This window comes from Lampetra planeri, chromosome 4 (genome assembly GCF_965212315.1).
Source record: "Lampetra planeri chromosome 4, kcLamPlan1.2.h2, whole genome shotgun sequence".
In the NCBI taxonomy this organism is placed as follows: Eukaryota; Metazoa; Chordata; class Hyperoartia; order Petromyzontiformes; family Petromyzontidae; genus Lampetra; species Lampetra planeri.
Genome location: NC_136110.1, coordinates 605,907 through 630,013, shown reverse-complemented (window position 1 = coordinate 630,013; position 24,107 = coordinate 605,907). Strand labels below are relative to the sequence as shown.

At 57.5% G+C, this 24,107-nt stretch overlaps 1 protein-coding gene across 1 annotated transcript; it reads left to right on the top strand.

The window, feature by feature from the left end:
- Positions 1–299: 299 nt before the first annotated feature.
- On the top strand, positions 300–18,104 carry SUFU (SUFU negative regulator of hedgehog signaling). The gene is given in 12 exon segments (XM_078592905.1): positions 300–1,851; positions 2,574–2,980; positions 10,572–10,706; positions 11,725–11,803; positions 11,805–11,862; positions 12,696–12,838; positions 13,416–13,501; positions 13,860–14,200; positions 15,211–15,376; positions 16,045–16,183; positions 17,326–17,397; positions 17,542–18,104. Coding segments are annotated over 11 exon segments (1,455 nt in total). The 5' UTR covers positions 300–1,851; positions 2,574–2,840; the 3' UTR covers positions 17,638–18,104.
- Positions 18,105–24,107: the final 6,003 nt, after the last annotated feature.

Sequence of the window (24,107 nt, the reverse complement as noted above, 5' to 3'; positions counted from 1 at the left end):
AGTAGAGAGTGGGAACATGGGATCAGGAGCGAGCACTGGGGAGAGAGGAGGTGAGGAATGAATAGAGAGACGGAAGAGGAGAGACGGGAGAGGGGGGGGAGAGGGGGGGGGAGAGGGGGGGGAGATGGGGGTAGAGGGGGGGAGACTCGGGGGAGAGGGAGGGGGAGAGTCGGGGGAGAGGGGGGGAGAGTCGGGGGAGAGGGGGGGAGAGTCGGGGGAGAGGGGGGGGTCGGGGGAGGGGTGAGTCGGGGGAGTGGGAGGAGGGATCAGGGTCGCAGATGTGACGGCGTCGTGCTGTGTGGTCCGGGCCGAGGCCACACACATACACACTGTACACAGACAAAGATCCCCCGTATAGTCTTAAAGAAACTCTTGGGGAAAGTGCTGTTAGCGAGCACCTTTGAATGCCGGCACGGCATGCGAAGCGATGGGTGGCCAGCACCACGCCCGACCGCCTTTGTCTCCCTCGTGGCGATGTTTATACTCCGCACCAGGTACTAATTTGAGGCTGAGTCTACCTAGGGGAGGCCCATGCCTGGTTTAGATAGCCATCACTGATGTTGGCCGTGAGCGGCAATCGAACTCGGGGCGCGCAGCGCGCTAACCACTGCGCCACCACTCCGCACGACAACACACACACCGAGATCCACCCAGTGCCCCCCCTGCCAGCCTCTCTACCGAGCCCGGCCACACACAGCGCCACCCCCACCCCCCCCCTGTGTATCCCCTCTCCTCCTCCTCTCCCTCCTCTCCCTCCACTCCTCTCCCCGTGCTCGCGATTCTGCGTGGAGCCGCGCTCCACGACCGCCACGTACGTTCCGCGGTGCGTGCACACACACACAGCCACGCACACACCGGTACACACACACAGGTACACACACACACAGCCACGCACACACAGGTACACGCACACTCGCACACACACTCGCACACACACACACACAGGTACACACACACACAGCCACGCACACACACAGGTACACACACACACAGCCACGCACACACACAGGTATACAAACACACGCACACTCGCACACATCGGTATACACACACACCGGTACACACACACACCGGTACACACACGCACACACACAGCCACGCACACACACACAGGTACACACACACAGCCACGCACACACACACACACAGCCACACACACCGGTACATGCACACTCGCACACACACACACTCGCACACACACACGCATACTTGCATACACACACACCGGCACACTCGCACACGCACACTCGCACACACACACTCGCACACACACACACCGGTACACGCACATGCACACTCGCACGCAGCCACACACAGACCGGCACACACAGTCACTCACGCACAGCCACAGCCACTCATACAGGCACACACGCACACATAGACGCTCACATACTCGCACACACGCACACAGACTCACACCAGACACTCACACCAGACACACACACTCATACCAGACACACACACTAACACCAGACACACACACTCACACCAGACACACACTCACACCAGACACACACACTCACACAGACACACACTCACACCAGACACACACACTCACCCCAGACACACACTCACACAGACACACACACACACACCAGACACACACTCACACAGACACACACTCACACCAGACACTCACACCAGACACACTCACACAGACACACACACTCACACCAGACACTCACACAGACACACACACTCACACCAGACACTCACACAGACACACACACTCACACCAGACACACACTCACACAGACACACACACTCACACCAGACACACACACTCACTCAGCCACACACAGGACGCAGGAACACACTCGCACTCACGCAGTGTCGCGAACACTTACAAAGGTGATGTTACATTGGTGATGTTGGGCTGTGATGGGGGTGATGTTGACTGTAATGGGGGTGATGTTGGGCTTGTGATGGGGGTGATGTTGGCTATGATGGGGGTGATGTTGACTGTGATGGGGGTGATGTTGACTGTGATGGGGGTGATGTTGACTGTGATGGGGGTGATGTTGACTGTGATGGGGGTGATGTTGACTGTGATGGGGGTGATGTTGACAGTGATGGGGGTAATGTTGGCTATGATGGGGGTGATGTTGGCTGTGATGGGGGTGATGCTGGCTGTGATGGGGGTGATGTTGGCTGTGATGGGGGTGATGTTGACAGTGATGGGGGTGATATTGGCTGTGATGGGGGTGATATTGGCTGTGATGGGGGTGATGTTGGCTGTGATGTGGGTGATGTTGGCTGTGATGGGGGTGATGTTGGCTGTGATGGGGGTGATGTTGGCTGTGATGTTGGCTGTGATGGGGGTGATGTTGGCTGTGATGGGGGTGATGTTGGCTGTGATGTGGGTGATGTTGGCTGTGATGGGGGTGATGTTGGCTGTGATGGGGATGATGTTGGCTGTACAGGATTGACTCCAACGTGTTCGTACTGAGCGCTGACGTCACTCGCAGCTGGACCGCTCCTGTCCACGCCCCCCGACTCCCCCCTGCTCCTACTCCAAGTCGCCGCTCTTCTCTCCCCATCATCATCCTCATCCCCCCTCTTCTCTCCTGCAGCTCCGGACCCATTCGCTCTGGGTTCCCGACACATCATCATCGTCATCATCAGGGGCTCCTCGGACCCCCGCGGTAGAGACGTGAAGATCCCTGTCAGGGTCGAGTTCTCGGTTGGGGTTCGGGAGGAGTGGGGGGGTCCGTGCTCCCCCTAACTCTCCGGCGTTGCCCCGTGGAGCCAGGCTGGGGGTACCGGGGGGTGCGGCGCCACTGGGGTTCGCCCGGGGCCCTGGGCCCCCTACTCGCCCGGGGAGAGCGGGGCCCGAGGCCATGGAGGGGGCCCCACCGACCCCTGCCTCCCCGGCGACCCCCTCGGCCCCGCTGGGGCTCCGAGCGATCTACCAGGAGTGCCGGCGGGCCTACCCCGACCAGCCGAATCCCCTGCAGGTGACGGCCATCATCAAGTATTGGTGAGTGAACGGGGTGCGGGTGGCGAGGGTGGTAAGGGTGGGGAATGAGCTGGGTGAGATTGGTGAGTTACCTGGGTGAGTGTGGTGAGAGTGATTAGGGTGGGGACTGGGGAGTAACCTGGGTGAGGGTGGTGAGTGCGATGCGTCTCCTGGGTGAATGATGATCGCCTAGGGGATGATGGTAAACACAATGACGAGGTGGATGAGTCTGTGGCGCTATTGGCAAGAGTGCTACGTTATGCCAGCCTCACGCATATACAGCTGGCGGTGACGTCTCAACAGCATATTCTTAGGTTTTTTCGGTAAAGTCACGTAGGTAAAACATCAAAATTAATAAACAGCACTTGTGCCAGGCTAGATACACTTTGAGGCCACGTGAAGTGTTCAAGGCTCGCTGACAGGAGGTCAGACACCAGACTCAGGTGCCATGGGTTAAAGTAGGGAGCACCAACTGTGCTCCCTACTTTACCTACTTTACCTACTCGCAGTGTTTCGTCCTCCCGGCGTTCCGCTCGTTGCCGTGAGCGTCGCTCCTCCGCCCTCTGCAGTTGTTGCTGGAGGGCGACTGCCTCCAACTGCCCAGCAGCAGCGTCCTTCACGAGCCTCCTCCACAGAGGCCAATCTTGACACCGCTGGTGCCGGTCATCGGCAAGTCCACTCAGCTCCACATCTTCCTGTACCACATCACTCCATCTCTTCTCTAGCCCGTGCCGTGCCCGTTTAGCCCCGGAAGCTGCTGGGGCATGCGGTGGCTGGGCGTGCGGATTCCATGACTCAACGCAGCCTTGCCTGCCGGAGGAGCTCACCGATGGGACTGTGTCAATATCTTTAAACGATCTGTGAGCTCACACAAGCAAGCCTGGTTAAAGGCAGGATGGATCGTAGGCAGTACAACCTGAATATTTAAAACCGGCGCAGATGTTCTATTAGAGGGGTCCACGTTTCGCTAGCATAGAGGTGGAAGGGCATAACTTTGGCCGAGATGACTCGAAGATTTGTGTGGAGCGATAGTAGCTTCCACACAGCGTGGAGCAGCTGATGCAAATATTATGCCGCTCGACCGATTCGGAGTGAGACCTCTCTCGAAGCGGTGCACGCATACACACACACACATCTTCACACCTTTAACACACACACCCACATCTTCACACCTTTACACACGCGCCTTAACAATAACAGTAACCTCCAATCAAAACGCGCCGCCACCACACGGTTGACCACTCGCTCTCATCGAGAGAGGCAGGGCGACTCGGAGGCGCCCGGTGGAGGGAAGGCATCAGCAGCATCCGCAGCAGCATCAGCAGCAGCATCATCAGCAGCAGCATCAGCATCAGCAGCAGCGTCGAGCCGGCGCTACCAACAGTTGGTCAAGCTCTGCGGTCCTCTGTATAGTGAGGTGCTTCGGGCCATCGATGATGAGTGTCTACAAGTGGGAGGAAACCAGAGCGCCCGGAGAAACACTGCGAGCGGGCAGCAGGCTCTCACGCACAGATGAAACAGATGGAGATTAGTCCACGTTCGCTGTCCTCCTCGACGACGTCCACCCTGCTCGCCGTCCACCCACGGGACGGGAGTTTCGCGACGTCTGCGCGTGGTCCACCAACGCTCGCTTCTGCCTCCACAGCGCTGCGTGACAGGGCGAGCCTGTAGGTAGCAAAGACCAAGTTCCCCGTGTGGTTATGCCGACTATTGGGGGCAAGTGCTGTTAGCGAGCACCTATGAAGGCCGGCACCGCGCATGGGGGGGAGGGTTGTGTAGCCAGCACCGCCCCCAGCCGCCTTTGTATCCCCAGTTTTAATGTTCGTACACTGCACGAGGTACTCCATTAGGGCTGAGTCGACCAAGGAGAGGCCCAGGACTTTGTTCACATTTCATTCCCGCTGATGGTGAGGGGCGGGGGGAGGTGAGGGGCGGGGGAGGTGAGGGGCGGGGGGAGGTGAGGGGCGGGGGGAGGTGAGGGGCGGGGGGAGGCGAAGGGCGGGGGGAGGCGAGGGGCGGGGGGAGGTGAGGAATGTGGTGAGGTGAGGGGCGTGAGAAGGGGCAGGTGCATGATGTGGGGACTGACATTCACCCAAAGATCGCTGGTTTGACGCGTAGGCTGTGAGCGCTGTTAGCGAGCGCCTATTAAGGCTGGGAATGCGTGCGAGGGGGTGGTGTGGCCAGGACCACGCTACGGCCGCCTTTGTCTCCCCGGGGCTGATGTTTACACACTCGTCAAGGGCGTCGCGTTCGGGTGATTCGACCTGGGGAAGTCACAGGACCGGTTCGGATATTCGCCGCCGTTGATTCGTGGTGAGCGGGAATTGATCTCGGGTGGCCTGATTCACGCAGCGTTTGCGTCACCGCGTCCCAGACATACACACACATACACACGTACACACGTACACACTCTCACACGTACACACACTCACACAAAGACAAAGATCCCCATATAGCCTAGAACAGACTGTTGGGGCAAGTGCTGTTAGCGAGCACCTATGAAGGCCGGAATGGTACACGAACGAGGGGGTGGGTGGCCAGCACCACGCCCGACCGCCTTTGTCTCCCTAGTGGCGATGTTTACACACCGCACCAGGTACTCATTTAAGGCTGAGTCGACCTAGGGGAGGCCCAGGATCGGTTCAGATAATCGTCACTGGTGTTAGCCGTGAGCGGGAATCGAACCCGGGTCGCCAGGTTCATAGTGCAGCGCGCTAACCACTACACTACCGCTCCCCACACACACTCACACGTACACACACTCACACGTACACACACTCACACGTACACACACTCACACGTACACACACTCACACGTACACACACACTCACACGTACACACACTCACTCACACGTACACACACTCACACGTACACACACACACTCACACGTACACACACTCACTCACACGTACACACACTCACACGTACACACACTCACACGTACACACACTCACTCACACGTACACACACTCACACGTACACACACTCACTCACACGTACACACACACTCACACGTACACACACTCACTCACACGTACACACACTCACACGTACACACACTCACTCACACGTACACACACTCACACGTACACACACTCACACGTACACACACACTCACACGTACACACACACTCACACGTACACACACTCACACGTACACACACACACTCACACGTACACACACACACTCACACGTACACACACTCACACGTACACACACTCACACGTACACACACTCACTCACACGTACACACACTCACACGTACACACACTCACTCACACGTACACACACTCACACGTACACACACTCACACGTACACACACTCACTCACACGTACACACACTCACACGTACACACACTCACACGTACACACACTCACACGTACACACACTCACACTTACACACACACTCACACGTACACACACACTCACACGTACACACACACACTCACACGTACACACACTCACTCACACGTACACACACTCACACGTACACACACTCACTCACACGTACACACACTCACACTCACACATACACACACTCACACGTACACACACTCACTCACACGTACACACACTCACACTCACACATACACACACTCACACGTACACACACTCACTCACACGTACACACACACACTCACACGTACACACACTCACTCACACGTACACACACTCACTCACACGTACACACACTCACACGTACACACACACACTCACACGTACACACACTCACTCACACGTACACACACTCACACGTACACACACACACTCACACGTACACACACTCACACGTACACACACACACTCACACGTACACACACACACTCACACGTACACACACACACTCACACGTACACACACTCACACGTACACACACTCACTCACACGTACACACACTCACACGTACACATACACACACTCACACGTACACACACTCACTCACACGTACACACACACACTCACACGTACACACACTCACTCACACGTACACACACACACTCACACGTACACACACTCACTCACACGTACACACACACACTCACACGTACACACACTCACTCACACGTACACACACTCACACGTACACACACACACTCACACGTACACACACTCACACGTACACACACACACTCACACGTACACACACTCACACGTACACACACACACTCGCACGTACACACACACACTCACACGTACACACACTCACACGTACACACACTCACTCACACGTACACACTCACACGTACACACACTCACACGTACACACACTCACACGTACACACACTCACACGTACACACACTCACACGTACACACACACACTCACACGTACACACACTCACACGTACACACACACACTCACACGTACACACACTCACACGTACACACACGTACTCACACTCACACACACTCACACGTACACACACTCATACGTACACTCACTCACACGTACACACACTCACACGTACACACACACACTCACACGTACACACACTCACACGTACACACACACACTCATACGTACACACACTCACACGTACACACACACACTCACACGTACACACACTCACACGTACACACACTCACTCACACGTACACACACACACTCACACGTACACACACTCACTCACACGTACACACACTCACACGTACACACACACACTCACACGTACACACACTCACACGTACACACACACACTCACACGTACACACACTCACACGTACACACACACACTCACACGTACACACACTCACACGTACACACACTCACACGTACACACACTCACACGTACACACACACACTCACACGTACACACACTCACACGTACACACACGTACTCACACTCACACACACTCACACGTACACACACTCATACGTACACTCACTCATACGTACATACACTCACACGTACACACACACGTACACACACTCACACGTACACACAATCACACGTACACACACGTACACTCACACACACTCACACGTACATACACTCACACGTACATACACTCACACGTACACACACACACACACGTGCACACACTTACACACACTCACACGTACACACACTCACACGTACACACACTCACACACACTCACACGTACACATACTCACACGTACACACACTTACACGTACACACACTCACACGTACACGTATTCACACGCACACGTACACACACTCACACGCACACACACTCACACTTATACACACTACACGTACTCACACGTACACACACTCACACGAGCTATTTCACAACACCCACGCACTCACACTCTTACACTCACACACACGCGCGCGCACACATTCTCACACACACACAAAGACAAAACAAAGACAAAGATCTCTCGTGTAGCCGACACAGACTGTTGGGGCAAGTGCTTTTAGCGAGCTCCTATTAAGACCAGCATGACGCATGACGCCTGGCCCGCTTTGTCTCCCCACTGCTCACATTTACACTCCGCACCCCGGTACTCTTTAAAGTCCAAGTCGACCTAGGCCCAAGTACGGGTTCGTTTATCAATCACAACCCATTTTAGCCTTGGCCGGGAATGGAACTCGGGTGCCTTGGGTGGTAGCGTGGTGCGCTAAGCACTGCGCCACCGCTCCCCACACGATCACTCGCGGGCGGATCGAGAGCGGCCTGGGTGGTCGCGCTGACGTCTGCGGCACCCCCACCCCCCTCTCTCCACCCTCCACTCTCCCCCCTCTCTCCACTCTACCCCCACCCACCCCCCTCTCCCCCCACCCACCCCCCTCTCTCCACCCTCCACTCTCCCCCCTCTCTCCACTCTACCCCCACCCACCCCCCTCTCCCCCCACCCACCCCCCTCTTCCCTCCTCTCTCCTCCTGCTGCCTGCCGCTCCCTGCACCCACTCTCACCCCTGAGTCTCATGCACTCTCTCTCTCACCCACTCTCACCTTCTTCACTCTCCACTCTCTTGTGCAGCCCCGTACGCTCGCCCACGTACCCCCTCGGTCTACTCCCCCATGCGCCCTTTCCCCACCACGCTCCCCGAACTCTTCCTCTGCCTCTCACCGAACTCTCTCCCACTCTGCCCTCCACTCTCTCTCTCCCGACGCTCTCTCCCGACCACCCTACCTGGTTGAGTCTCTCATCCCACTCCCCTCACCCTCGCCCGCTCTCTCTCTCGGGGTCTCACGCACGGTCCCAGCCACTCTCCCAGCCACGCTCCCCTCTGCTGTCTCATAAACTCACGACTGCCCGTCAACCTCTCCTCCGCTCTCTCCCCAGCACTCTCCTCTCTGCTGCCCACTGTCCCGTCCACCACACTCACGCGCTCTCTCCCTTCACCCCCCCCGCCCCCCCCGACGCTCTCTAGTCGCACAGACAAACACAAAGACGCCCCAATCGTTTTCAGCATTGGAGGTTTTTTTTGGAGCTACGGGAGGAGGGAACCGGAGAATGCGGAGGAGACCTTCGCAGAACAGGGGGACATCTCAGCAACTCGGCTCGCACTCGGAAACACAGAAACCCTCCCTGCATCGCCTTAGCAAGTGCTGTTCGCGAGCAGCAACTGTGAAGGTCGGCACGGCGCACGAGGGGATGGCTGACCAGCACCACGCCCAGCCGCGTTTGTCTCGCGAGTGGCGATGTTTACACACCGCACGAGGTACTCATTTTAGGCTGAGTCAACCTAGGGGAGGCCCAGGACAGTCTCAGATAATCGGTACCGGCGTTGTTGGCAATCGACCCCGGGTCGCCGAGTTCGCAGCGCAGCGCGCTAACCGCTGCGCCACCGCTCCCCACTGCACGCCCACCTCCTCCCCGCACGCTCCCCGCCTCTGCTGGAGGAGCTGGGCCCACTGAGAGACGCCTCCGGCCCGGCCGGCGGGCACCGACTCCGGCCGGCCCGTCTCGAGGGCGCGATGGCCGCGGTGTTTGGCGGTGCGGCTCTCCGCGCGCGAGGAAAGGGGACCCGAGAACTCGAGGCTCAAAGCTCCGCACAGATGGATTCAATAATTCTCTATGCTGTCGTGTTGCCATCTGCTGGCCACCTCGAAGCCCCACGCCTACAGGCCGCCTCGTGCTAGCCAGGCACAACTCCCATCCACTTACGCACCAGGCGCAACGTTGCTTAGCCTCCGAGATCCGGCGCAGGGAGACGCAAATTCGTGCAGGTGAGCGGCCCAGGTGGGGCGCGTGGCCGTGGGGGGAGAGGGCGAGGGCATCGTGGATTGAGCGTCTCCGACCTGATAATAGTGGTGCTGATGGTGCTGGTGGTGATGGTGGTGCTGATGATAATGAATCTATTGCTTATTCTGATGGAGACACTGCTGCTGCTGCTACTGGTACTGCTGATGGTGGTGGTGGTGTTGATGACGGTGGTGGTGCTGCTGCTGCTGCTGATGACGGTGGTGCTGCTGCTGATGACGGTGGTGGTGGTGCTGCTGCTGATGATGGTGGTGGTGGTGTTGATGACGGTGGTGGTGTTGATGACGGTGATGGTGGTACTGCTGCTGTTGATGATGGTGGTGCTGTTGATGGTGGTGCTGCTGCTGCTGCTGATGATGACGGTGGTGGTGGTGCTGCTGCTGATGATGGTGGTGGTGTTGATGGTGCTGATGTTGCGTTGCGCGTGCAGGCTCGGGGGTCCGGACCCCCTCGACTACGTCAGCATGTACCGCAGCGCGGGGGACCGCGCCAGGGGGGTCCCGGAGCACTGGCACTACGTCACCATGGGGCTGTCCGACCTCTACGGGGACGGGCGTGCACACGAGTGAGTGTACACGTGTGTGTGTGTGCACACGAGTGAGTGTACACGCGCGTGTGTGTGTGTGCGCGCAAGAGTGTGCGTGTGTGTGTCGACGTGTGTGTGTGTGCAAGACCGTGCGTGTGTGTGTATGCAGAAGAGTGTGCGTGTGTGTGTCGACGTGTGTGTGTGTCGACGTGTGCGTGTGTGTGTCGACGTTTGTGTGTGTGCACAAGCGTGTGTGTGTGTGTGTACGTGTGTGTGTGTGTGTCGACGTGTGTGTGTGCGTGTGTGTGTCGACGTGTATGGGGAGCGGTAGTGTAGCGGTTAGCGCCACGCTGCGCTACGAACCTGGCGACCCGAGTACGCTTCCCGCTCGCGGCCAACACCATTGACAATTATTTGAACCGGCACTGGGTCTCCCCTAGGTCGACTCAGCCTCAAATGAATACCTGGTGCGGTGTGTAAACATCGCCACTGGGGAGACAAAGGCGGCCGGGCGTGGTGCTGGCCACCCACCCCACCACCGTCTCCCAACGTGCGCCGTGGCGACTTTAACAAAAACATAGTTTCGTTTAGACAGCACTTTCCCCAACGGCACGTGTAGGCTACACGGGGGATCTTTGTCATTGTACACGAGTGCGCGGCGCACACGAGACACCCACCACCACCCTCGCACCCTCTCCCCACTCACCCTCCCCACTCACCCTCCCTCTCCCCACTCACCCTCCCTCGCTCTCACCACCCACCACGCGGCCACACACGAAGTCGCCGCTCCCCTCACCGGCGTGACGTCCATTAGCGGCGAGTTCCATCCTCCCCCCTCCTCCTCCCCCCACCTCCTCCCCCCCACCCCCTTCTCCTCCCCCCACCCCTCCTCACACTCTCTTCCCTCCCCTCTTTGCTACCTTGACTCCTACCCCCTCTCCCAGCGCCTCTCTACTCCTCGACACTCCCTTTCCTCTCTCCTGCTCCTCTCTTCCTCTCTTTCTCTCCTCATTATTTTCCCTCCCTCCCCCTCCTCCCTCCTCGCCCCGCCCCTCAGGAGGGGCTCCCCCGAGGAGCTGAGCGGCTTCGGCTTCGAGCTCACGCTCCGCGTCCGGAGGGAGGCGGGGGAGAGCGCCCCCCCCCACGTGGCCCGCAGAGCTGCTGCAGGGACTGGCCAGATACGTGTTCCAATCTGGTACCACAACCACCACCACCAGCACAACCACCACCACCAGCACAACCAACATAACCACCACAACCACCACTACCAACACAACTACAACCACCACCGCCACCATAACCACAACTACCACAACCAGCACAACCACCACCACAACCAGCACAACCACCACCACCACCACCACCGCCACGACCATAACAATCACCACTCCAACCACTACCACAAACACCCACCACGACACCCACCGCAAGCACACCAACCACCACAATACCCACAACGCCACTACAACTCGTCACACGTGGAGTGTGTCACTGGTCACTCACCACAGCGGTCACCGCCCCCTTCGCCGTCGTCTCTCGGCTCGTGACGTCACGCAGCGTCCGCTGGGGGGGGGGGGGCTCCACAGACGAGGGGGGAGGCAGCAGCAGCAGCCACGCGGCTAGGAGCTGGCACCATCAACAGTTGTCGCCGCTCTGGGGTCCTCTATATATGAAGGCGTTTCCGTTCAATGAATCACGAGCGTTTAGATGTGGCTGTGAAACCAGCGCGCCCAGAGAAAACCCCGCGTGCGAGGTGGAAACGCTGTATCCCCCATAGCTGGAACGGGTGGGGATCAGTCCACACTTGGCCTGCACTGCCGTCCCCGCGCCAGCCAGAGGGACGCCTCCTCCTCCTCGGCGCCCACCCACGGGCCGGAGGGAGCTTCACAGCCCATCCGTGCGCGATCCACCAACTCCCGCTGCTGCTGCTGCTGCCGCCTCCGCAGCGCCGCATTACAGGCGCACGCTCAGCAACAGCGCCCCCCCCCTCCTTCCTCACCGCCCCTTTCTCACCGCCCCCCACCCCAGAGAACACGCTGTGCGCGGGGGACCACGTGTCGTGGCACGTGCCGCTGGACGGCTCCGAGTCGCGCCTGCAGCACATGCTGGTGGCGCCTGAGCCGCAGCTGCAGCCGCTGCGCAGCCCCCTCGGGACCCTCTCCTTCCTGCAGGTCCCGTGGGGGGGGTGGGGGGGGGGGGAGACAGGGGAGAGGAGACACGGGGAGACACGGGGAGACAGGGGAGAGGAGACACGGGGAGACAGGGGAGACACGGGGAGACAGGGGAGACAGGGGAGAGGAGACACGGGGAGACACGGGGAGACAGGGGAGAGGGAGACACGGGGAGACAGGGGAGACACGGGGAGAGGGAGACAGGGAGAGGGAGACACGGGGAGACGGGGGAGAGGGAGACACGGGGAGACACGGGGAGACACTGTTGGGCCGGGGTGGTATCGAACACGTGGGGACACGGCGGCAGGGGGAGCGACTTGGAGACGTGGAAGGGATGCGGGGGCCCCACGGAGACACTGAGACGCAAGAGGAGACACGGGGAGACACGGGGAGGCAGAGAGAGGCTGGGGGGCTGGGGGGCGGGGCACATGGGCACACGCAAAGGGAACACTCCGAGATGGAGGAACACGGGGAGACGCGGGGACAGGAGGAGACGACACGGGGACCGGTGGCCCGAGGGGTCCCACGGCGCGGGGAGTGCGTCTGACTGACGGCCGGGGCGGTGTCTGGCCCGCAGGTGGTGGGGGTCTGCGCCGAGGAGATGCGGGCGGCACAGCAGTGGAACGGCCTCGGGGTCCTGGAGCTGCTGTCGTCGGTGCCGGGGTATGTGCCCTCCTCGCAGGGCCCCCCACCCAGCAACGTGGGATGTGGCACCGCCTGCTCAGCTGGGCCGCGTGCCACCCAGTGACCCCTTTCCCGCGACTCCCCTGTGCCTCCTACCCATGCCCACGTGACACCCTCCCTCCCCACGACCCCTGCTGTGTCCCCCCCCCCCATCCCATGATCGGTCATGGCCCGTGAACCCTGTCACCGTCACCTCTCGCGACCTCTTCTGAATCTCCGTGACCCTCCGTACCCCTTTTATCTGCTCCCCGTAATCCCCTACGCCCCCTCCCCCTTCTTCCCTGCACGAACCCCCCCCCCCCGTATCCCCCCCCCCCCGTGTCCCCCCCCCGTGCAGAGCGGGGGGCCCCTGGCTGGTGACGGACATGCGGCGCGGGGAGTCGGTGTTCGAGCTGGAGCCGCGCTCGGTGGAGCGCGTGGAGCGCGGCGTGGAGGCGGAGGGCTCCAACCTGAGCGGGGTGAGCGCTCGCTGCGCGTGGGAGGAGGAGGGGGGGGGTGGCGCCGGCGTGGCCGGGGGGGGACACAACCTTCACCTCCACCACCACCCCGACTACAACCACCAGGGCCACCACCACCACCCCGACTACAACCACCATGGCCACCACCACCACGACGAGGATGACGACGACGACGACTCCATCATCCTCCCAGGCGGCGGAGGAGACACGTGCGGCGTTGGTGAGTCGGCCAGGGTTGGTGGCAACCTCACCATCCTCACCATCCTCACCATCATCACCATCATCACCATCCTCACCATCATCACCATCATCCTCACCATCATCATCATCATCATCATCCTCACCATCATCACCATCATCATCCTCACCATCCTCACCACCCTCACCATCATCACCATCCTCACCATCCTCATTATCCTCTTCATCACCATCACCATCCTCACCATCCTCACCACCAGTGGCGGCTCCTGCAAAATCTCTCAGGGGGGGCAAATGTCTGGATGATTTATAAGGATAAGGTCCACCCATGCAAAGGATAAATTAACAGCTTAAGCATGTAAAGGCAACTTCACTTCTTTAATATTAATGAAAAATAAAGTGACTCGTACAATACATCTTGTTTGTTTCTATACTCACTATTAATACAATCCACTCATGTTTCTTTTATTAAAGATTCCACTAGGTGGCGACAAATAATTTTATTGGATGAAACGTGCTTACGTATGATGACGTAAGCACGTTAGTGCGAGCCCTCCCGGAAGCCATAGAGAATGCATTGCAGCGCCCCCCGTTCGAAAAAAAACATCTTTGAATGTAAGTCTATGGGGCCACTCGGGGCGATTCTCAGCCGGAGTGAAATCGCCCAAAAAGAGGCGGTACTCCACTGAACGTGACATGACGCTGATTGGACTATATCCAGAGGCACAGTGACGGCTAGCGTGACTCTGTGGTTGAATGACATTGGTGGTGCGTCGCCCAATCGCCCTAATGAAGAAACCGCCCCTGCTCACCACCCTCATCATCATTATTGCTCGTTTACCCAGGGGGGTGGAATGCCCCCCCCTGCCTCCCCCCTGCCCCCCATTGCTCGCGAGTCGTCAGCGGCGTGCTGACGCTGCTGCTGCTGCTGCCCTGCTGCTGCTGCCCTGCTGCTGCTGCCCTGCTGCTGCTGCCCTGCTGCTGCTGCCCTGCTGCTGCTGCCCTGCTGCTGCTGCTGTGCCCGCGGTGCAGGGGGTGCGGGGGGCTGTGGGGAGGAGCGGTTTGCGTGCCCCGGGCCCCCCGGGCCCCCCGCATCTCCGGGCCTGGTGCCCCATGAGCTGGTGCGTGCCCGCAGGCTGGGCGCCGTCTGCCTCCAGCTCAACATGGAGGCCGCGCTGCTGGTGCCGCTCGCCCTGAGGTAACCGTGGCAACGCTCACCGACTCAACACCGCCTCAACACCGCCTCACCACTACCTCACCACCGCCTCATCACCGCCTCACCACCGACTCATCACCGCCTCACCACCACCTCACCAACGAATCACCACCGACTCATCACCGACTCACCACCGTCTCACCACCGCCTCACCACCGCCTCACCATCACCTCACCACCGCTTCACCACCGACTCACCACCACCTCACCAACGACTCACCACCGCCTCACCACCACCTCACCACCGCCTCACCACCGCCTCACCACCGCCTCACCACCACCTCACCACCACCTCATCAACGACTCACCACCGCCTCACCACCGCCTCACCACCGCCTCACCACCACCTCACCAACGACTCACCACCGCCTCACCACCGACTCACCACCGCTTCACCACAGACTCACCACCGCTTCACCACAGTACTGCAACCCTCTGCCTTACCTCACCAACCATTTCCGCCTCACCTGTACCACGACTTCACACCTCGGCACCGCACCTGTGCCTCTGCCCCCCCCTCTTCCTTTGGCCCCTCTCCCATCTCCTCCCCTTGGCGCCTCCCCTTGTCCCTCCTCACCCCCCACAATGGTCTCCCCCCCACCTCTCTTTCCCCCATCGTGTAACCCCTCTTCCCCCGCCCCCCCCCCCCAGGGGCCGCATCCTGCACGGGAGGCACTTCACCTTCAAGTCAGTGTCGGGCCTCGTGGCGCTGACGCTCGTGTCCAGCGCGGTGCACGGGGCCCTCGTGCGCCCCTCCTGCCCCCACGCCGCACACGGGCCCTGGCTGCAGGTCGCCTTGCACGCTCACCTGGGACTCGCTCACCTGGGACTCGCTCACCTGGGACTCGCTCACCTGGGACTCGCTCACCTGGGACTCGCTCACCTGGGACTCGCTCACCTGTGCCTCACCTGCCACGATAATCCCACCTGTGTCTCACTCAGCCATTACTGTAAACTTGTGCCACGCCCGTGAGCTTACCTGTTATTAAATATCAAATACTCTCACTTGAGCCACGCTCGCCTGCACCTCACCTGTACCACGCTCACTTGTACCTCGCCTGCACCTCACCTGTGTCATGCTCACCTGTGCCTCGCCTGTACCACAATGTGACGACGCCTGCATCATGCTCGACACACCTGCAACGCGCCGAGAACGATCGTGGGGTCGCGAGTGACGGGAGCTCGTGGCCAGCGACGTGGCAGCGCGCGGGTCGTGAACCCGCGTGGATCGTGAACCCACGTGGGTCGTGAACCCGTGTGGGTCGTGAACCCATGTGGATCGTGAACCCGCGTGGGTCGTGAACCCACGTGGGTCGTGAACCCACGTGGATCGTGAACCCACGTGGGTCGTGAACCCACGTGGATCGTGAACCCACGTGGGTCGTGAACCCACGTGGATCGTGAACCCACGTGGGTCGTGAACCCACGTGGATCGTGAACCCACGTGGATCGTGAACCCACGTGGGTCGTGAACCCACGTGGATCGTGAACCCACGTGGATCGTGAACCCACGTGGGTCGTGAACCCACGTGGATCGTGAACCCACGTGGGTCGTGAACCCACGTGGGTCGTGAACCCACGTGGATCGTGAACCCACGTGGGTCGTGAACCCACGTGGATCGTGAACCCACGTGGGTCGTGAACCCACGTGGATCGTGAACCCACGTGGGTCGTGAACCCACGTGGATCGTGAACCCACGTGGATCGTGAACCCACGTGGATCGTGAACCCACGTGGGTCGTGAACCCACGTGGATCGTGAACCCACGTGGGTCGTGAACCCACGTGGATCGTGAACCCACGTGGGTCGTGAACCCACGTGGATCGTGAACCCACGTGGGTCGTGAACCCACGTGGATCGTGAACCCACGTGGATCGTGAACCCACGCGTGCGGAGTTTTGAATCTTCCCTCCCCGCCGCCCCTTCCCACAGATCCTCATCCCGGATGAGTTTGCGCGGAGGATGCTGGGAGACATGAGCGACCTCGTGAGCGAGCCCCACAAGGTGTGGTGATGATGTTGGTCTTGTCGATGTTTATGATGATGTGAATGACGTTGATGTTGCCGCTGTTGTTTTTGATGTTGCTGATGATGTTGTTGATGTTGCTGATGATGTTGTTGATGTTGTTTTTGTTTTTCGATGTGGCAGCTGAAGCTGCCGCGTGAGTTCTCGTGGCCTGATCGGAGGCTCCGCCTCCTCGTGCTGCCGGACGCCGACATCGACAGCTTCAGCACCCCCCACTAGCCACGGCCCCCCACTCCAGAGCCCCCCACTAGCCACGGCCCCCCACTGCAGGGCCCCCCACTCTCCACGACCTCCCACACTCCAGAGCCCTCCACTCTCCAGCCCCCCCCCCCCCCCCCCCCACTCTCTAAGAGTCTCCACACCTCAGGGTCCCCCAATATACACGCACCCACCCCAAACACTCTCCAAGGCCCCCCACTCTCTCGGGTCCTCCACAATCTTCAGTGCCCCCCACATCCAGGCTCCCCCCTCCCCCCGGCTCCACACCATCCAAGACCCCCCCCCCCCCCATACTCCCCGAGGCCCCCTTCCTTGTGGGTAACATGCGGTGCTGTACATAGACTGTAATTAATATAGACTGTAATTATAGACTGTACCTATAGACTGTATGTGAGTCTCGTTGCTCCTCTTCCTGTGTCTCTTGTCGCCGGTACCCAACCAGTAGTGGACCCTCCACGTTACTGTGACAGGACCAAGTATGTTTTTATTTTATTTGTATTAACTCGTTAAGTCCCTGCACTGAGTGATACGGCCTCAAGGGGCGGTACTCGTTTTACGACCCCAAAGAGATAATGATGATGATGATGGTGGTGGTGGTGATGGCAGTGGTATTGATGATGATGGTATGGATGATAATGATTGCAGTGATGATGATGATGGTAGGGATGATGATGATGGTGGTAGTGATGAAAGCTCTATTCATGGCCGTCACTCTCGACCAAAGCGCACCGTCTGCCGTAGCTCTGGGGCGGACGTTAAAGACTCTGTGATGACGTCGCAGGCCCACCGCTCACCTAAACTCGCCTAAACTCGCCTGTAAATGACAGCCGTGTGTGTGTGTGTGCACGTATGTAGTATACGTGAATGCATCTGTCTATGTCAGGGGTCGGCAACCTGCGGCTCCGGAGCCGCATGCGGCTCTTTTGAACCTTGACCGCGGCTCCGGGGCGGATGCTAGCGAGGGGAGGAGGCGCACTGTGACACCTGCTGTGGCGTTGCCGCTGCTGACAGGTCGCCGCTCCGCTCCACACTGCCCGCCCGGTGACAGGCAATAACGTTGCCGTTGCTTTGTCACATGTTTGGAAGAAGTAACAACCTTCCTGGGCAGCAAAGAGCTCACCTTTGCTGAGCTGGAACAGCCAGAGTGGCTGGAAAAATTACATTTTATGGTAGACATGACAGCACATCTAAACACGCTAAATACAACCCTTCAGGGGAAAGGAGGCACAGCCCTGCACATGCTGGAGGAGGTTTTGGCATTCGAGCGCAAGTTGACAGTGTTTGTCAAAGATTTACAGAGAGGTACACTGTCTCACTTTCCCTCTTTGAGAGAGTTCAAACAAAGTCATGATACGATAAATTTGGAATATTTCAAGTCTGCAATCACCACAATGCAAAGTTCGTTTGGGAAACGATTCTGTGAGTTCAGAGAGGAAAAAACGACATTATCCTTCCCTGTCACTCCCCTGGCGATCGATCCATCCCTATTGAATATGACTGCATTTGCAGGTGTAAGTCAACCTGATCTTGAGATGGAACTGGCCGATATAGCCGACAAAGATATATGGGTGTCCAAGTTCAAATGCTTGACCGCTACTCTTGAGGATGTTGCCCGTCAGAAGGCCATTCTGGCTCAGAATCATAAATGGAGTGATATTGAAAACCTTCCCAGAAGGACAAACTTGTATTCGAAACATGGAATGCCATCCCCAACACTTATATAAACATGAAAAAGTATGCATTTGGAGTCCTGTCGATCTTCGGCTCCACATATGTATGTGAGCAGGTCTTCTCCAACATGAACTATATTAAAAACAAACATCGATCACGCCTCACAGATGACAGCTTGCAAGCCTGTGTGAAAATGAAGGTGACGTCTTACAGCCCTGATGTGCAGACACTGTGCACTGAGGTTCAGGAGCAAAAATCCCATTAACCAGGTAATTTAGCTATTAATTTGCAAAAATATATTTTACATTGTTAAGTGAAAAAGTCCTTTTTTTATTCAGATTGACAGCTGACTGCACGATCCTGTATATAGCAATAAGGTAAGAAACAATATATGCAGTGTTATATTTGTTTTAAATGTTGCAATGGTTTTGCGGCTCCCAGTTTATTTTTTCCTTTGGAAACGGGTCCAAGTGGCTCTTTATGTCTTAAAGGTTGCAGACCCCTGGTCTATGTGTACGTGTGTCTGTGTGTACGTGTGTCTATGTGTACGTGTGTCTGTGTGTACGTGTGTCTATGTGTACGTGTGTCTGTGTGTACGTGTGTCTATGTGTACGTGTGTCTATGTGTACGTGTGTCTGTGTGTGGGGGGCGGCAGTGTCGTGGTTACCACGCCGCGTTACGAATCCATGCCACCCCAGTGACGATTATCTGAACCGGTCCTGGGCCTCCCCTAGGTCTACTCAACCTCAAATGAGTACCTGGTGTAGCGGTGTGTAAACATCGCCACTAGGGAGACAAAGGCGGCCGGGCGTGGTGCTGGCCACCCACCCCCTTGTGTGCCGTGCCGGCCTTCATAGGTGCTCGCTAACAGCACTTGCCCCAACAGCCTGTTAAGGCTACACGGGGGATCTTTGCATATGTGTGTGTGTTATTTTGTGCCACATTTAAGAAAGCGGACGTTCAAGACGGGGGTGATTCGCCATTCTCTAGCGTAGGCCATCATGTACCTATGTTGGGGCATAAAGTGCATCATCATCAACTCGCCAGCGAGTGTCCGTGAGTGTGGTACATCGTCATCTTCATCGTCGCCCAATGTGTTCAAGAGCGGCCCGCGGAAGATGATATCACAGAACCACTTCTGAGGTTAAATCAAGTGACCACTTAATAGTAGTGGTGATCGTGTAGATTGGTAACGCCACAGTGTCTGCTCGTGGCTCTCGTAGAGACAGCGAGAGAGAGAGAGAGGGCAGGGGATGAACCCCAGAGCAGCGACAAGGCAGCAGCAGCAGCAGGAGCAGCAGCAGCAGCAGGAGCAGCAGCAGCAGCAGCAGCAGCAGGAGCAGCAGCAGGAGCAGCAGCAGCAGCAGCAGGAGCAGCAGCAGCAGCAGCAGGAGCAGCAGCAGCAGCAGCAGCAGGAGCAGCAGCAGGAGCAGCAGGAGCAGCAGCAGGAGCAGCAGGAGCAGCAGCAGGAGCAGCAGCAGCAGCAGGAGCAGCAGCAGCAGCAGCAGGAGCAGCAGCAGCAGCAGCAGGAGCAGCAGCAGCAGCAGGAGCAGCAGGAGCAGCAGCAGCAGCAGGAGCAGCAGCAGCAGCAGCAGCAGGAGCAGCAGCAGCAGCAGCAGCAGGAGCAGCAGCAGGAGCAGCAGCAGCAGCAGCAGCAGGAGCAGCAGCAGGAGCAGCAGCAGGAGCAGCAGCAGCAGCAGGAGCAGCAGCAGGAGGAGCAGCAGCAGCAGGAGCAGCAGGAGCAGCAGCAGGAGCAGCAGCAGCAGCAGGAGCAGCAGCAGGAGGAGCAGCAGCAGCGACAAGGCAGCAGCAGCAGCCACACAGCGAAGAGACGGCGCAACTCACAATTGCCCAACCTCTGCGGTCCTCTACATATGAAGGCGTTATCGGCCTATTAATGACGAGTTGCTTAAACGTGGGAGAGTAATCCGGAACAGTCGGAGAAACCGCACGCGTGCGAGAGTGGACGAAGCGGAGTCCACGCCGCTGCTGTACCGCCGTCTCCTGGCGAGCCAGGGGACGCCTCCTCCCGGACACCCACTGGAGGGAGGTTGTTGGAGCATCCAACTCCCCGTGGGGGGGGGGGGGGTCGAGGAGGAGGATCGCTGGGTTCACCACCGCTCCCCGCAGGCCGCGACCTCACGGTGACGACGCTGCCCTGCCTCGCCTGGAGATCGAGTCTCGTAGCCTCGCGGCGGCAGATTTGAGAGTAGGAGAAGACTCGTGCGTGAAACTGCAGACGAGTGGCGAGTGAGCAGGGAGTGTTCACGTGTCAAGCTATGAAGGTTTTTAGGGGGTGCGTGGGGTGTCTGCCGCGAGTGGCATCGCTGCGGTGTTTTTCTTGAGGCCGGTGCCGACACCGGCCGACGAATGTCGTTCCTTCTCACGCGGCTCTCCAGGTGGATGAAGCGTCGCCTCGCGGGGCGTCGGGGCGGGCGGGGGGTCTATGTCAGAGCGAGGGTATTCCAGATTCGGGCTCCCATTCTGTGAAACCAAACGGGAAGTTCCTCCCCCCCCCCGCGTCACCTGATGGGCATTCGTGTTCGTCTGTCTCCTCTCGCTCACACAGCCGAGAGAAAGAAGCCCGTGAAACAGCTGCATTTTAATCTGGTGGTAGTGCCTTACGCCGATTATCATCCCCGACTCCACGCTATGCACCCAGCTGGCAGCGTTGCGGGAAATACAGAGTGAACAATCAATCAATACAGAGTGAACAATCAACACAGAGTGAACAATCAATCAATATAGTGAGCAATCAATCAATACAGAGTGAACAATCAATACAAAGTGAACAATCAATACAGTGAGCATTCAATCAACACAGAGTGAACAATCAATACAGAGTGAACAATCAATACAGTGAGCAATCAACACAGAGTGAACAATCAATACAGTGAGCAATCAATACAGAGTAATAAATAAATATAGATTGAACAATCAATACAGTGAGCAATCAATCAACACAGTGAACAATCAACACAGAGTGAACAATCAACACAGAGTGAACAATCAATACAGTGAGTAATCAATATAGAGTAATCAATCAATACAGAGTGAACAATCAATACAGTGAGCAATCAATCAACACAGAGTGAACAATCAACACAGAGTGAACAATCAATACAGTGAGCAATCAATCAACACAGAGTGAACAATCAACACAGAGTGAACACTCAATACAGTGAGTAATCAATATAGAGTAATCAATCAACACAGAGTGAACAATCAATACAGTGAGCAATCAGTCAACACAGAGTGAACAATCACCACAGAGTGAACAATCAATACAGAGTGAACAATCAATACAGTGAGCAATCAATCAACACAGAGTGAACAATCAATACAGAGTCAATACAGTGAGCAATTGGGGCAAACTTGTGATGTGTAAATTCGGTAAAAGCGAAACTGAAGACAGTGAATAATGCATGGAATGAATGACTGAGTGAATGGAGAATGAGTGGAGAATGAGTGGAGAATGAGTGATTGCCATATAATGAGAATCTAAACTCAATGCGGGTTTGAACTGGGAGCCGATTCAGAGACACGAGCAGAGAGGCCTCGTGAGCTACTTCAGTGCCCCTGTGGGTTCAGACATTCACTCCAACGACGTCACCACAGCGCAACTGAGTCTCTTTGGAGGGTTTTTTCTTATTTAAATATGCGAAGCTTCACACTCACGTTTGCGCAAATTAAACTGGGTAATAAACCTGATAAATAATTATACATTAATCGACCTGTTCATTCTATACATTCACCTCTGACCTCTACACATCCACACTCGGCTCCTGGCACCACGTGACGTGAGCCACGTGGCCCGGTGACCTACCTGACCCCTCGGGCCTCCCGGGGCCCCCCAAGCACTCGGGCCCCCTGGACTCCGCCGCCCCTCCGGGACCCAATGACTGTCGCGTCCCTCCTCCAGGTGCCTCTGACCCTTCGTGACCCAATGACCCCCCAGGGCCAACCGGTCCTCTGGGTCCCAAGAATCCTCCTTGACTCAATGGCCTCCCGGGTTCGCAGGACATTGTAGGGCCCACTAACCCACCGGGTCCCAAGGACCCTCCAAATGGCCCTTTGGGCCCCACTGCCCCTCCAGGCCCAGCATTGCCACTTGACCCTCCAGGCCCAGCATTGCCACTTGACCCTCCAGACCCAGCATTGCCACTTGACCCTCCAGACCCTCGGGGTCCCGCCGAGGCAGCGGCCTCCCTGAGCCCCCGTGGCCCCGACGGGGCCCCGTCGGAGCAGCACACGACGGTGGGGGGCGGGGCCGGGTGGACGCGCGCCCCCCCCCTCCCCCTGCACCGCCGCCACAGAGCCTGGGGGGGGAGAGAGAGGTCACCGTCAATCGCGACTACTCATTCGTCGTCGTCGTCTTTGAGTGTTCATCAGCAGTATCTTCACCAATTAACCATCGTAATTGATTAGCTATCAAATTTCGATTTAAAGCTTTCGTGACTGCAGGGATTCCTCTTCTTGGTTCTTTCGGTAAAGTCACGTAGAAGGGAAATAATGAAATGATAAAAATTAAACATAATAAAATAATTCTCACGACGTTTCGGCCACAACGCAAGCAGCCTGTCTTTCCGACAGACCTGTTCTTCACCTGAGGACGGCTGTTTGCGTTGTGGCCGAAACGTCGTGAGAATTATTTTATTATGTTTTATTTTTATTATTTTATTATTTCCCTTCTATGTTACTTTACCGAAAGAACCAAGAAGATGATTAGCTATCATTTTAAACAATTAAATAAAAAATAATCGTAATCATCGTGACGATCATTGCCATCACCATCATCA